At 34.2% G+C, this 16,919-nt stretch overlaps 1 protein-coding gene across 1 annotated transcript in view; it reads right to left on the bottom strand.

Moving 5' to 3' along the window:
* Positions 1-16,919, bottom strand: part of LOC120884049 (ATP-binding cassette sub-family A member 6-like) — a 52,417-nt gene that overhangs the window by 15,348 nt on the left and 20,150 nt on the right. Inside the window, 12 exon segments of the mRNA XM_040268525.2 lie at positions 429-542; positions 767-940; positions 1,860-1,967; positions 4,262-4,399; positions 5,661-5,794; positions 7,831-7,997; positions 8,389-8,572; positions 9,835-9,951; positions 13,516-13,655; positions 15,233-15,323; positions 15,998-16,136; positions 16,381-16,500. Of these exon segments, the coding sequence (XP_040124459.2) occupies positions 429-542; positions 767-940; positions 1,860-1,967; positions 4,262-4,399; positions 5,661-5,794; positions 7,831-7,997; positions 8,389-8,572; positions 9,835-9,951; positions 13,516-13,655; positions 15,233-15,323; positions 15,998-16,136; positions 16,381-16,500 (1,626 nt within the window).

Genomic DNA, 16,919 nt, shown 5'->3' with positions numbered 1-16,919 from the left:
TAAAGTTTTCATTTAGAAACAGGTGAGACTAGGATGAGTTTTTGTTCTAGTGTTGCCAGGAAGCTCCAAAACATAAAGTATCTATACACTCAATGGTATATTTTATATTTCAGGTTTTCTATGAAGTTCTTTATGAACTCAATTGATAGGGTTGTAACTAAATTATTTAGGAACATCACTAACTCGATACCGAGTTAACTTTGTCCTCCTTTCAACGGTGCAGCTTTAAAGTACAGGTTTAAGTACCCCTTATCTGAAATTCTAGGGACCATAAGTGTTTGGGTTTGGAGCATTTTGGATTTTGAATTTTAACTTCTATTGTTAAGACAAGTTGCTTAAGACAAACGTGACTATGTGTGACATTACATCGACAGTTTAGAAATAACTATGTCTCTAGTGTGTATGTATAATAATGTATGTGTACTTACAATATAGAAGCAAAACCACCAGAGGCTACTATTTTTTCTACTCTTACGAAAAATAAATGATATCACATATGTCAGGAAGATAAGAGAAGCTGAATAACCAAATGATACAACAACCTGAAGAAATACAAAAAAGTCATAATCAAAAAATAAAATATTACCTGAAGAAAAAAATCACATTACAAATATATTAAAAATATGTTATTGCACATAAACTTTACAAGCATTCTTTTGGTTTATGGTAAAATAAAGATGGAATTACCATTATTATAGAAAATATTAATTTTTTAAAAAATTATTAATTACCTTATAAAATTTGATCTATTTAATATGCTACTTACCATAGCAAATAAACCTTGACTTGAAATATAAATTTCCATCATGTTTGTTATGTAGATGATTAAATACATTAAAAGGAGAATTAAATTGAAGAGGTTAATATCCACCACTGCCTGTCCACACCAGTAAGCAGAGGGGTAGAGGCCTGAAATCCATAGCTGAGAACTAGCTTTCTTCTGATGAGAGAACACAGGATATATATAGGTTCAAATAAAATCCAAATACAAAAAATATATTGAAAGTATTTTTAAGATATATAATCTAACCTAATATTTAAAAAATAACATGTACTATATATATATATATATATATATATATATATATATATAAAGTTATTATACTATATGTGTGTATAAATATGTGTGTGTTTACATTTTGTATACTGTATATATGTGTACATATGTGTGTGTGTGTATTTACTGTTTGCATACTGTGTGTTTATAGTTTACATATTGTTCAGGAAACTGAGGTCTACAGTTACACAAAGGCGACTTTTTTAAAAAAATGTACTTTTTTTTATTAGGTAGACTTGATTAATATCACTTTTCTATTCTTTATTCAGATATTTTCTCAAAGCATTAAACTCCTTCCAAAGACATGTCTTGTGACTTGAAAAAATTTTATATATATATATGCATATATATATTTCCATAGAGTTACTGGTTCAAGATGATGAAAGCAGACTTATCTAAATCTTATTTTCAGGTTTTGTTTGGTTAATGAGAATAATTAAACACAAATACAATATAAAATTGCATTTACAGAATGCAGAGGGAACACAGTGTTAAATATGGTCTTCAATTTCAACATCAATGATTTCCTCCTGAGTTAGGAAATAATGTAGTCCAAAGATTTTTTTATAATATTGCCCTCTAAAGGTTTATATCAAGTGTAAAAAATCATTGTACTTATGCCAAAAAGTTGAAGTAAAAAGTGTTTTGCATTTTTAAAAGTAAGTTTTCTGACTTACTAGAAATAATGATTAACAATGTTACCCAAAGTAGAGTTAAGTGTTTTTCTCACAGGAAAACATTTTGAACACACAATATTAAAACACAATTACTTAAATCCCTGAACTTCCCTGATTTCTCTTACTTTGTGATCACTCACACTGCTCATGGCAATGTAAGGAGAAAGGCAGCACACAACAAAAATCATGAACGGAGAACTTTCCGGCAACCCAGTCCAGATGTACAGATGGTTCTGGAAGCAAAAACATAATAGTAAATTTTTTCATGAAACATACACTAATAATCAAAGAATATGCTTTTTGAAATATTGAGAAGTCAAAATATAGTTCTAGTTAACAGTCATCCAAGAAGGGAAAGTGATTTCTTGTTACTTGACATGGGGCTTCAACTCCAAGAAAAACACAAGTCAGAAATGATTTAGGTCTCACTTTTGGGTATACATCTAAAAGAACACAAAGCAGGGTTTTTAAGAGGTACATGCACACTACGTTGATAGCACCATTATTTCCAATAGTCAAGAGATGGAACCAACCCAAATGTCTACCAGTGGATACATGGATAAATAAAACATGATATATATACATATGATAAAACATTATTCAGCTCTAAAAAGGAAGAAAATCTGTAACATGCTGCAACATGGATGAACATGGAGGACATTATGCTATGTGAAATAAATCAGTCAAGAAGAGATAAATATTAAGGTATTTAAAGTAGTCAGATTTATAGAAATAGAAAGTAGAGTGATGGTTCCTCCCCAGGAGCAAGAGAGGAGATAGGAATAGGAACTGTTTGATGGATAGAGAGTTTTACTTCCACCAGATATAAAAGTTCTAGAACTTTATTTCACAACAATGTGAATGTATTTAATGCTAGTGATTTGTATGCTTTAAATGATTATTATAGTCAGTTTTATATTATGTGTTTTTACCATGATGAAAAACAATAATTTGTGAATTGTGACTCTTCATTAACAGAAAACTCAGGCCTAGGCAACATGTCTTTCTCAGCAAACCACAGATGGGTATGTGAAGTCCTTAGCAACAGAGAGATACATTCTCTAGCACAGAGCTGAAAAGGAAAGTTGGTGCCAATGAATGCATCCTTGAAGAGATAAAATTTAAATCACTACCCCCTAATCAGTGTCTGTCTGAGACTGGGCCTGTGTCCAAGCAGCATACAGGACTACCTCATGGATAAAATTAGAGGGGAGCAACACAAGTCTGTCTCAGAATAATTCTCCAATTCTCAAATTTTAAGATTTTGGAATCTGTATCTATAAATTTCAATTTTTCTCCAGGTGGGAAAATGCATTACTGTCATCATAGGAATGAAGGAGTATGCAACTGGGGGATGGGGTGTGATTAAGAGAGTAGCCATAGAATTTAGGACCATTTTGATCCTGAGCAAACAGGCAAAGACATGAGAAAACTGAATAACCAAGAAAGGGTAACTGTCCCATCCACTGGTTCCACTTTTAGAAGAGTTCCCTTCAGACACTTCTGTGCTAAACCATCCTGTATTCCCCCTGATCACATTCAACTCATGGATGTAGACATACATCACTTACCTCTCAAGTCTATTCCATTCTCATTCTCCCCATTACCTACAGAAAATCTGCACTTGAGTGTAACAACCATGCAATGGAGCCAAAATGGAACTCAACACCTTTGTCATAAAGTGGAATTTCCTTTTTAACTGGTCCATTTTTAATGCTGCTGATTTTTCTTTCAAACTTTTGGTGTGAAACATTTGGAATCAGTTTCAAGAGACCCCTTTGGTATCAACCAGAAAACTATAAGATCTTAAATACTTATTATTTTCTAATAATCATGCATTGGTTATATGGGGGATCATCATCCAAGAAGAATGATGAAATGGGAAGCCACTGTCACTTCTGGGCTTCAGGGAAAAAGGAAAGAGGTGATATTACTGGAGCCCAATGTGGAAGGCCCTCTGCTTTTCTATCTCCAAGCCATTGTTTTCTCTATTGTCTGAAGACAGGCTGTAGCCAAAATCCCAGAAGCTCAACTCATCGGTATTAGACATCTTTGCAACACAGAGGAACTATGGTTACATGAAGGAAGGCATCAGAAAGCATTACATCCCAGGACTGGCAAATTCTCCTTAATGTTAGTCAATCTACTCACTTAGTCAAGGGAGTTTCCATTAGTAAATTATATTAAATTTATAAAATGAAAGCAGCATGACAAAAGCTCCTGATTTCTAATTCAGTATTTTCTGTCTCTGTCTCCTCTTTAATTTACTTCCTGGAATGTCTCTACAACTTCCACAGCATCCCCCAGAAGAATATGAAAACATATTCAAAAGTATTCACCAATGATTTCTCTGATGATAACTTAGCAATAAAAAAATATTTTATTTGATAAAACATGTTTAAAATGTTAGGACACAATAGTAATTTTTAGGGTGAATAATTAAATATAAATATTTAAACCTTAAAGAAGAAAAACATAGGTTACTTATCAAATTCTTAATTTCAGGATCACTAAATTCAATATTTACCCATGAAAGTGGACTTCTCTCAATCCGAATATGCTGTGAATGATTAAACATCTGAAGTAGCCCATTGCTGATAATATTCATGAGGATAGGAAAGCAGTGCAACCTCTTGGTATTACACACAACTGAAAATCTATAATCCTTAAAATAAACAAAAACAACATCAATAAAGTTAATTCTAAGTCCTTGAAGAACAAAGGCACAGTTTTTATATGTAAGAAGCTGGAGTGTCACATTCCAGCTATGTGTCCATCTTCAAGTTAATGAACTTTCATGAGCATAAGTTTCCTCATCTGTGAGAGAGGATACTAAATGGGTCATTACATGATTTAATGAGATTATATATAAAAGGCCCTAGCACAGTGGATAGTGCAGAGTGAGAATCCACTTCATACAAATTTTTATTGGTTATGCTAAATAGTTATGATTTTGTCTCCATTGTCTTGATGAGGAGATCTCAATGGAGTTTAAAAGTTGCCTGGACAAGGAATCACTGGCAGTTTATGAGCAAGAAAAGGAATTTTATCATAGCAAGTGATAAACATGGAGTTTATTAATTATTTATGTTTACACTGTCAGCAAAGCTTTTCCACCCTCTCTAAGACTAGGTTAATGTACTTCATGTTGATGAAAATGTTCATGCATTCATCAAGAGGTTCAATGTTGTTTAAACATTAACAATTGTTCATGTAGTAAGTATTTAGGACAAAGGAGCCGCCAAAGCAGTTTCCCAAAGTTGGAAGAGAGTGACTATATTTTTAATAATTCATAATTCATAATTTAGCTTAGGTAGTCTAGAGTTCAATGATACAGCTTCAAAAGTTTTTGTTTTTTATTTACCTTGTGGCAATAAATAAAGAGAAAACTGCACTGTTAGTAAAGTGAGACTCAGAAGTTTTACTTATGATTAGGTTGGATTTTCATCTGGTTTCTTGATTTCTGTGGCTCATTCACTTTTACCTAAATTGAAATACACTAACATAGCATATGAGGAATATTTTTCTCTCCAAGAATCTGTGTGGATATTATAATATTTTTAGTACAGTACAGTATATTATTAGTATAGTATGTTTTACCAACTATATCATACAGATAGTTAGCTATTAAATGAATTCCCTAAATTCATAATTATAGATATTAAGATGTAATATTTCATTGAGTTTGAACAATATGACTAATTTAGTTTCTTTCAAATGTAAAAATTATTTCAAGAGGAGAAAAATGTTTCAAAAACACCCATTTAAACATCACAGTTTATTCAATATGGACTAAAAACGTTTTTCTGAGTCAAGCTACTATATACTAGCTGGGTTGATTTTCTGAAGTTTTTAATAGTTAAAATATAGCACTTTCTGTGCATTTGTGTGCAGTCATAAAAGCAAAACTCAAGAGACAAACGTACCTTTTGTTTACCAGAAACTATGATAGCGCCATTGTATGAGAGGCCTTCAGTGCCATTTCTGTTTTCAAAGTCATCTACTTCCAAAAGTATATTTTGATGCTTTAAAGACTGTATAAAATCTTCAATATTTGATTCTATAAGGATATCAATAACAAAAGGCCATATAAAGGTGAGTAAATAGATTACAAATGTTTTCCTAGTGAACCCCATACATGAAGTTGATACTTTATAGCACGCTGTCTCTATAGATATCACAATAATACTGTGCCATGAAAAAGAAATCATTCACTCTATCATCTTCTATTTAACAAATATTATGCTATGATGAATTAGCTTTTTAATTCCCTTTATTGCAAATTGATGTGTGATCATTAAAATAAAGTAGTTCTATTTCATGACTTTTCTTTTAAAAAATACATTTGAACTGGTGATTTGTGGAGATACAATTATAGGAGTATGTTAGATTGTCCAGCCTGATGATAATACTCTCCTCTCACCTTTATTCTTTGAAGTAATAGAAAGTAAACATATAAATGTACATGTATAATACAGAAATATTCTTATTTTATTTAATATATTTGCATATACATTGCACTCCTGTATATGGCATGGATATGTACTTTTTTCTAATGAAATGGGAAATAAAAAGGGGGCCACTATTGATCCAAAAATTTTAATGTGCTCCTAAAGAAGGCAGCAAATGGTATTCTTTAAAAGAGAATAAAAGAGCTGAGGAAATGCACAGCCTGGAGCACGCAGAAGCAAATAGCTGCCAAGGTAAAATCAGCTTCCAGGATATCAAAGCTCAGAGGAAATGAGTAGAAGGGGACAGTGTGGGCATGGAAGCCACAGTCAGGGTCCTTAACCAGTTTGCCACACCTGGAGCAAGGTGACCAGTCAGGCCCCTCCTCATGACTCACAGAGCAGGCAATATTGCATCTGTCTCAGGGAAGAGTGCTATTTTTACCTTCTAAGAGACAGTATTTCTTACAGAGTCAGGCAAGATTTGAAGTAATTCCAACCCACAATCAGGGAAAGATGGAGTGGAAAAAAAGGAAAAGAAGCTCGTTTGCCATATTTTAGCTTGAAATCGGAGTCCATACTGGGATGCATGGAGGAGGCTCTGGGAATGGACAAATAGGGTCAAACTTCAGGAAAATTCAAAATTCCCCACATAGGAAGGACATATCCATGGAAAACAAGCTTTCCTTGTATCCTGGGACAGCCACACATGCCTCTCCATCTTCACAGCAGGATCTAACCAAACGGGGACCATAGAAAAACATGAACATGCTACCAATAATCACCAGATTTTAAGGAAAGAGGAACACAATGGCACAGAAGTACCAAACTTAAGGCTCTAAATACCTAACAATTGAGTACAGATAAGAAAAAAATAAATATCTTTAGCTAAAGACTGGAGAGTAAAAACATCATGAGACAACACTATGCTCATGGGTGAAAAAAAACTGTAGATCTTAGAAATTAATGTACAATTAGAAAAATTCTATTCTAAGGCAACAAGGAAACTTACTTTTCAAAACCCAAGTGGAAAACAAGAATGAGAAACAGGATTGAAAAAACCTTGTTTTTTTTAAAGAGGAAATATCTATAACCCTGGACTGGGCAAGGAACTCATCAAGAGAGAACTCTGACCCTGTGTTTATTTTTAACATCTTAAGTAGAAACATATAAACTTCCCCTTCAAGTTAATTAAACACTTAGAAAATAAGCAATTACCCAGTCTTTGCCATTATAAAATAAGTGGTCTTCCTGAATCCTATTTAAATTAGTAGTAGAGTGTGGGGTAAAGACAGCCATCTTTGCATGTCAATCAGCATGTATCATACGTATGGTATAGGTTAGGTGCTGTAACAGGTCTGAAAATGAAGTGGTTCCACCAAGATAAAAGTTTATTTCTCTCTAATTCATAGCTTCAGGTTATCATGTAAATAAGTTACTCTATCAGATTAAATAGTGACCCAGGTGCATTCACACTTGTCCCCATCATTCTGTGATCTCTAAAATCAGAGCAAATATGCACTGTTCTTCATAAACTATTTCCTATAAATGCATATTTCTTCTCCTAGGATTTGTTTCCTCTAACACATGTGTTATTTGACAACAGAAATAACTTCTTTCTGGATGTAAATTTTGTTTTCCTGTTCACCTGTGTTATTGATGATCAAGAGGCTGGTACGAGGTTCCTGAGGAAGTTGTCCAGAAGAGAGGAAATATAATTCCGTTTTAAACTCCCAGTCTGCATTTTTATCTATCATAGAATAAGCTATCTTTTCCATAATCAAAGGAAAGAGTGCAATTCCAAAAACCAATAGCCTAAACAATAAAGAAAATCACCATAAGAATATACAGTAATTTTATTTCCTCAGTAAAACATTCCACAACTACTTGTTGTGTGCCATATCTATAAGGACAATTCCTCCAGGTACAAACATTCTGAGCTATGTCTCATCATGATACCCAGGACTAAAAAATAAATGCTACATGAACATAGGTCATAGAACTATGAAAACTAAATGCACTTTTATGTATGATCCTAATCAAGAGCTAATCTACAGGTATTCCCACGGTCAGTAAAATCCAATTCCACATTTACCTTTTCTCCAGCAGAAATGCTGGGCATTGTGTTCTAGTTTTAAATTCTCCTCTGGTTTGAGCCTTTTTTGAAACTCCTCGTTTAACAAAATCACAACACTCTGATACTCACAGGGTCAAAAGTGTTTTTCTTCCACGTTTCAGCTTTAAAAAACGGAGCCGTGCTATCGCACAGACTTGCATTCTCCAGAGGCCCATGTCGCTCACAGTCTTGTGTACTTCAGGGAGAGAAAAGCAAGCTGGATCCATTTCACTTGGGCTTTCTGAGTCTCTTATCTTGTCTGTTTGTTCAAAATCTATAGGCACATGTGCGTGCACGCACACACACACACACACACACACACACACACACACACACATCATCATCATCATCATCATTATTATTATTAATGCCATCCTAGGGCATCATAGTAATTTTCTTCTTAAAAATTTTTAATATTATTTTACATTTGGTTTTATTGTTATAGCCTTATTCAAAAGAATTATTCAATACAATATTTACACAAGTTTAAACATAAACTTATTATATATTAAGTTTATGTATCCCCACTCTTTAATATTTTCTTTCTGCAGGTATAATTACCAATGGTTATGCATATTAAAACTTTTAAATAAAAATATTTTGGAACGTTTGTGGGTACAATGCAAACAATATGAGAAACATACAATAATTATCCAAATTCTGTAACCTCTGTAGGAAAACATAGTAACTACATACCAAAAGAAGAATTCAGGAAAGGGGTGATTTTGCTATGTATAGTTTTTTGAAAATTCAATCCAAAGGTAACAATATTTGAGAACTTTAAAAAAAAGCTTTTTGATAGTAAGAGCAATCACTAAAGCCTCAATATTTACTAGAACATTATCAATAATCTAGGATTTCAGCTGGAAATGCATCAGCTCTGAAACAACCAAACCTTTATATAAATCTCATACCCATGATTTACAAGTGGCATGAAATTGAGAAGGTCATTTAACTGCTCTTAGTTCTATTTTCTCATCTGTAAGATGGTGTCAATGACACTTGGTGTGAAGTAATATTATATGTATATATGAATGTATATACATTCATATATACATATAATATTATGAGCTATCTGGTATAGGAGGAGCACCCAAAATGAAAGCTCTTATTGTCAATTAAATATTCAGGAGTTGAAACTGAGAATTCTCTCTATTTAGAATTTACTGAAATTAAATTTGAATTAACAAACTGAGAACATTTTTTTATCAGAAATATCTTTTTTGACCTCACTCCTCTAATTAAGATCTTTCACAACCTCAAAGCATTGAAGCAGTAGTGAGCACATAGGGATGGGGGAAAACTACCCAAACAGGAAGTTGATGGTTTCTAAAAGGGATTTGGTAAAAGCCAGGAAGGGCTCTGTATTGAGTCCTACTGATGATGTGGGTCAACAAGCATCCCATCTTAACAGCAGAGCCAAATGTGGAAAAACTCATATTCCTTAGTATGAATTATGCACAAGATAGTATAAACATCAAATTGACACGTGATCATTTGGAAATTGATTTCTGTGAAATATGCAAATAATCTGACCTTGTCTCATCGTTGGTTTTCGTTCCAGGTTCATGAAGACCTCATTCAGAGTTGACATGGAGATGTCATAACTCATCATACCCTGGCCAGAACACTTATCAATATCACTGAAAAGGTCTAAAGCAACAGACAAGAAAATATACATTCTTGAAAACATCAGTAGCTAAACCTAGTAAATTAGCTCTTATCTGAAATATGATTAATACTGTTCATAAAATGTATGCCTTTAGGTTACTTCATCATCAAAAGCAAAATTCCATTGAAAGGCTCTTAATCTCTGAGTCTGTAAGACTTGTTCTTCAAACGGCCTCTCTCTATCTTCAACCCATAGTTTACAAATATCCTGAAGACTGCTTGAAAACAATATGAGCAATTAGGAAGACCATTATTTCCTCACCTCACACTATAAATTCACATATACCTCTTTCTAAATCCTGGGTCTTCCTTCTGTATGAGTGAAAGACTTGCAGCTGTTCCTTAGAAAGATATCACTGTTTCACCTAAGTCCCAAATTTCTTCCAGTCTCAGCATTTCAAAGACTTCCCAAAGTGATCTTTTCTTTTTCTCTCCTCCATCCTTAATTTATTCAATATATTCTGGGTCATTCAAACAACAACCCAAAATTATATAGAATCCATTGAACAAATACACACAATAGCAACAAAACAACATTATTTCCTCCACAGATTTCTCTGCCTTTATTTGTCACTCCTAGCTATACTTAACCCCCTCAAATCCCAATGCTATTCATATACTTCTACAGAAAATTTTCTTTTTTTTCCGGTCACGAAAATATTTGCATTTTCAAACGTAGTGAACAAGTCTATTTTTCTTGTTTCCTTTTAACTCAATCATTCCCTTTTCTTTAACCCTGTGGCATTCAAAACAGTTCACCAGTCCCACATGTGGAAACATTTTCCCTCGAGATTATGAACACATTATACTATTTTTCCTTTAGCTTCTTTCAGAACTCTCAATTGACATCCCTCCTAGCTTCTCAAACTCTGCTCTCTTCCAAGGTTTCAGCCCTAGACCACTTTTTCTTTACATACATGCATATCTGTTCCCCAATTAATTATATGCTGAAGACTCCCAAATTTTCAAGTCTCACTTTGTCTTTTATTTCTAATGTCCTTGTGGCAACTATATACTTGACCACTGAGAAGTCGAAAGATATCTGCAGGTTACCATTCCTAAAACAGAACATTGATTTCCCTGCCCCTTTGGTCAAACTGTTCCAACCATGACTTTCAATAAATGCCACCATTTTCTACCCAGTGATTTAAGCCAAAATTCTAGAAATCCCGCTTAGTTTTTCACACTTTTCTTCACAATCATGTGTGCAAGACACATCAGTCAGGCTTTCCAGCTTTACCAACAAATACCTTTCAAAGATATTCCCATCCTTATCATCTAGCCTATACAATATCATCTTTTATTTCTACCTCCGAAGTGGCCCTGAGGCCAGTTTCCTAGTGTGTACTCTTGTTTCTCTACATCCAGAGATCTTCTTTATCCAGAGAATGAAAACAAAAGTCATATCACATCAACCCCTCATTAATCAATCAACGTCAACACAAAAGCCTCTCTGGCTCATGGAGATGGAGAGCCACTGTCCATCTAACCTCACCACCTTACCCACCCCTACTCACCACTTTCCTCCCTCATCACTGCCCTCTAGACATACGCTTACCCTTTACTTGAAGAACAACTGACCATTTCCTTCTTGTGGCCTTTTTGTGACCACTCTACATAAACTCCAATTATACAACAGACACCACTCTAACTCATGTAGCTTTATTATTTTATCATACAACTATTATACTATTTATTTTCCCACTTTCACTACCCAGTTGAATGTAAGTTCCATGAGGGTAGGGATTCATTTAATCTGTATTTTTAGTGCCTGAAGTAGTTTCTTTCAGATAATGAATTTACATTAAGCATTTGTTTACTATGTATCTCTTTCCTAGGGGTACTTGGATGAAACTGTGAATTTCATAGAGAAGGCTCCCTCAATCTAACTTCTGAATAGGAGGGTAATGGGCCACCATCCTTACTGAAAGGAAATAGATGGACAAGGCTCTAACAAGCACTGTGATTTCCTATGGTCTACCTGTGGCTTTCAGGGGACCTGGAGTCACATATCCTATAATGGACGTAGGTATGGCATTAGAGTACCAGAGGCCTGGTGTGTGTATAACAAGGTTGCTGTGTCCTGGGACATCAAAAACAGAAACTCTAGCTACATGGCATATTCCAGTAGTGGTACCAGCAAATGCCTCCCTATCCTTTTTCTCTACCCCAAAATGAAGTTAGGCCAGGTCCATTTTAGGGGGGCTTAGTCCAAGAACACTACAACATAGTTTAGAATATCATCTTCCATGCTACTTCGAGGTTAGAGAGACCTGTCATATTTGGAAGTGGAGCTAAAATCTGAATTCCTAAGCATTTGCCTAATGAACTAAATCATTGAAAATGGCTTATTTAAATGAGACCTATGGTTAAATATTTGATGAATTAAATATTTAAGCCAAAAGGAAGATGCCTATTAAATCACAAGAGACTAAAATATATTCCTTTATATATATATATATAATATATATATTATATATATATATAATATATATATATATAATATATATTAAAATGGAGAAGATTATATCACCCACCTCCAAGAATCTCTGTCAGAACTTAATGAGTTGATACATATGAACTTGTAAGGACAGTGCCTAATATATAGTACCCATTGTAAGATGTTAGGATTATTTGTCAGTCAGAACCTACCTTGGTATTTCTACCCAGCAGGTGGTAACCCATGGTGAACATTTCCTTTTTTTCTCTTTGCTACTGGGGATTGAACCCAGGGGCACTCTACCACTGAGTCTCATTACAGACTTTCTAATTTTATTTTGAGACAAGATCTCACTAAATTGTCATAGGCTGGCCTTGAACTAGCCATCCTCCTTTCTCAGATTCCTGTCTCTGCCTGGGATTACAGGCATATGCCACCATGTCTGGCTTGTTGAACACTTCTATAAAATAAATAAGCTATGTTTTTTTTCCTTGCAAAATAAATGCATGTTCAAATCATCCAAAGAGCTTATTAAAATTAAAACATAAAAAGAAACCTGTAGCAGAGACCTTGATACTTCACCTTCACCTGTTCTGCACTCTCCTAGTCTCAGTGAATCAGCTTATTAAACACACTTACCTGTCTTGAGACTCTTTTCTAGCCTTAGAATTATGCTAAGGTCATGTTCAAAGCAAGCCAGAGGACCAGACAGTTAATGTACCTGGATTTAACCCTTAACCAATGATAGATAGAGAGCAGTACGTAATTACCCTAATTTCCTTACCTTTATGGTGACATGACTTAAATCTTTTCTCCCTACCCCTTCCTCTATGATATTGCACTTGAATTGCATACAATAGCTAAATTCCTTGATAATGCAAATTTCCTTGGCTTCCTTCCTTCCCTCTCTCATGTCTCCACTTTTTTGCTGGTCCTTTCAGGGAAAGACCACCAAAAAATGTATTAAACTCAAATTCCTATCTCAAATTATTATTCTCAAATAATCCAGCCCAAGCAAAATTCAAGTCCATAAATAATGAAAATTGTTATAATAATGTGAACATTTGATCCCCAAGTTCATTCCATTGTAATGATATTTAAGTTACCTGGAAATTTACTTGTGCTTTCCAAAGGCAAAGTATATACAAGTTTTTCTTTATTTTCTAGTTTTAATTTAGCATCAGGGATATGATGATTAATGAAACATGTGATTTGTCCTGGATCACTTATCTCATTCTTATACAAACTAACATTCAAAAGAAAAGAAAAAGCATTAGTATTTTCTATACTTTTAACACAGATGAGGTTTTTTAAATTCAATATTTAGAGCACTACTTTACTTGGTTTTATGAAATAAAAATATGAGGAAAAAACAATAATCCATCGGTTTGAAAATATATAATCTATATATAAAAGGTATATAACCTCAGAATAATTACAAACAAACACATACATAAATTATTGTTATTAAAACTATATACCAAGTATAAAGATAAACAGAGGGAGATAAAAACATTAGACAGAAGTGTATCCTTTGGGGAACTTTATGAAGTTCATGAAGACAAACAACAATAAGTGTTGACAAGGATATGGGGAAAAAGCAAACTCACACATTGCTGGTGGGACTGTAAATTGGTACAACCAATCTGGAAAGTAGTATGAAGATTTCTTAAGAAACTTAGAATGGAACCACCATGTGATGCAGATATCCCACCCTCCACCTATATCCAAAGGACATAAAAACAGCAAACGAGAGGGACACAGCCACATCAATGTTTATAGCACCACAATTCACAATAGCTAAATTGTGGAACCAAACTAGATGCCCTTCAGTAGATGGATGGATTAAAAAAATGTGGCATATAACTCAATTGAATATTACTCAGTAATAAAATAGAATAAAATCATGGCATTTGCAGGTCAATGGATGGAGTAAGAAAAGATAATGCTAAGTGAAATTAGCCCATCCCCAAAAAACAAATATCGAATGTTTTCTCTGATATAAGGTGATTGACTCATAGTAAGGTAGAGAAGGGGAGCATGGGAGGAATAGAAAAATTCTAGATAGGGCAGAGGGATGGGAGGGGAAAGGAGGGGACAGGGGTTTAGCAATGATGATGGAATGTGATGAACATCATTATCAAAATTACATATATGAAGACATGAATTGGTGTGAATGTACTTTGTATACAACCAGAAATATGAAAAATTGTGCTCTATATGTGTAATAAGAATTGTAATGCATCCTACTGTCATGTATTTAAAAAATAAATGCAATTAAGAAAAAGAAATTATTGGCTCACAGAGAAACTTGGCCCACATCTATGTTTTGTTTGGCCATAGATTTGGGCTTTTACAATTCTTTTAACCTAGACATACAGTTAAAAGTTAGACACTGGTTAGACACTGGTCTCACCACTCTTTTACATCATATTTAATCCCTGTTGAAAATGGCTTTCAAAAATATTTGCCATTGAACCCTATGAAGGGGTGAAAATGTATGATCGGAATGTATAAATCCGCTTAGAAAAATGGAGAGTGGGAGGAAGGTAGAGATTTAGGCTGCACAGAAGAGCTACCTATGGTACATGAAGCAGTCCTGATGAGACAAGGCAGCTTTGGCTTTTAATGTTGACATTGTGCCCAGAACTAATATTAGAAAAGACACAAGGAGGCCAGAAAATAGGAACATCATTAGAAAACACTTAACAATCTGGTATAACTGTAATGAAGCATGAGAGCAGTTCACACTTGTAGCTGTCCAACTTTGTTATAAACCAGTACTGAAAACATACATATTCAGGCTTTTCCCAAAGTCTTTACCTTAAGTGATATCCAAGACCCCATTTTCTCTTTAAAAAGACAGAAGATCCTGCACACTTCAGCTCCCCATTGGACATGATCACTTTTCTATCTGAGTAAAAAATGCAAGTGAGAAAGGATATTAGGAATCATTTCTTTTCTCTCTAGAAAATATAGATGAGAAATTTAGCTCAGAATTCCAAAGGAGAAGTGTTGTATGGGACTTAAAGAATGAGTTAGACATCATTACCATAAATACATGTATGAAGACAGGAGTGGTGTGAAAATACTTTGTGTACTTGAAAAATTGTGCTCTATATGTGTAATATGAAATAAATTGTATTCTACCATCACATATGACAAATTAAAATAAATAAATAATTTAATAAAAATAAAGTAAGAGGATAATTATAAAAATAAAGGTATGCACTGAGTATTTTAATATTTAAACACACATTCACATTAATGCATTTGAACTCATTGACATCAATCTATTTCAGCACCTGACAATATTTTCTAGGGTAAAATGCCACAAATTACACGGGTATATTGTTTAACTCTGGATGCTAAAGGACAAGTGGCTATTTTTTAACCAAATATATATGAAAGAAGATTTGGATGTTTGAATGAACTATTAGGTAATTTGAAAAAAAAAATTAAAACCCTCAGACTTTGGAAAGTGGGCACATGGCACTAATGAGAACAGGGTTTTTACCCTGAGAACAAACATTTCTCCTAAATTTCCCCAACTTTTCATTGTGATACTGCAATAAAACTAATAATTACCAGCTAGAATGTCTGCCTCCTCCATGGACTGGGTACTGAAGAGGATCACACGATTCGCTCTACGTTCCTTCAGGAAAGTCCACACTTGGTGCCTTGAAAAGGGATCTAATCCAGCAGTTGGTTCATCTAAAAGCAAAACCTACACAGAACAAAGAGATACAAAAACATCTCTCTATTCCACATTAACTATTTCCACATGTTAGCATGGAAAATTATAAATACCAATAAATAGTCAATCATTTGTCACCAATGTATTTATTCATTACACTTAGCAGATTCTCTTTCGATAAAGTACAAGAAGCGCTCTACCACATTTAGTGATAAAAAAGCTGACTCTTTATGACATTCTATCTGCTTTCTCCACTGTACATAATCTTACTCACTTGAGGATCTCCTAAAATGGCAATCCCAAAGGTCAGCATTCTTTTCTGTCCGTCACTTAAATGTATAGCAAGATTATCCTGAATATTTTGCATGTCCAATTCCAATAAAATTTGTTGTACCTATACAAGTAAATACATAAAACTTAGAATATAAAATAATTCATACTGTGAAATAATATCTCCCCATCAAAGTGGTAGATATTTTTTAGAGGACCTCCATCAGCTGGCAGTCTGAAAGGGCAGGGAAACAGCCCAATGAGCATCACCGCAGAGGAGCCAATCAGCTAGATGTTGCTGGGGCCACTGTGAGCCACTGCTTGCAGAACTTGCCTGGACCATGTATCACTTGTATGCATTGTGAATTCACCTTTATGCATTCTGTTGGTGCAGCGACTTGTGGTAGTGTTAGGGTATTTTTGCTGATGATGTCATCGGTGGTACAATTTTCCAAAAGGAGCCCTCAATTGGCTTGGTGTATCTTCCTCCCTTCTGCTTGTCATGATCATTCAGCTAAAATTTGGGGGCCAACAGAGGTGAGG

This window comes from Ictidomys tridecemlineatus, chromosome 3 (assembly GCF_052094955.1).
Source record: "Ictidomys tridecemlineatus isolate mIctTri1 chromosome 3, mIctTri1.hap1, whole genome shotgun sequence".
NCBI classification, from domain to species: domain Eukaryota; kingdom Metazoa; phylum Chordata; class Mammalia; order Rodentia; family Sciuridae; genus Ictidomys; species Ictidomys tridecemlineatus.
The sequence above is the reverse complement of the archived record's forward strand: the minus strand, read 5'-3'. Positions and strand labels throughout refer to the sequence as shown.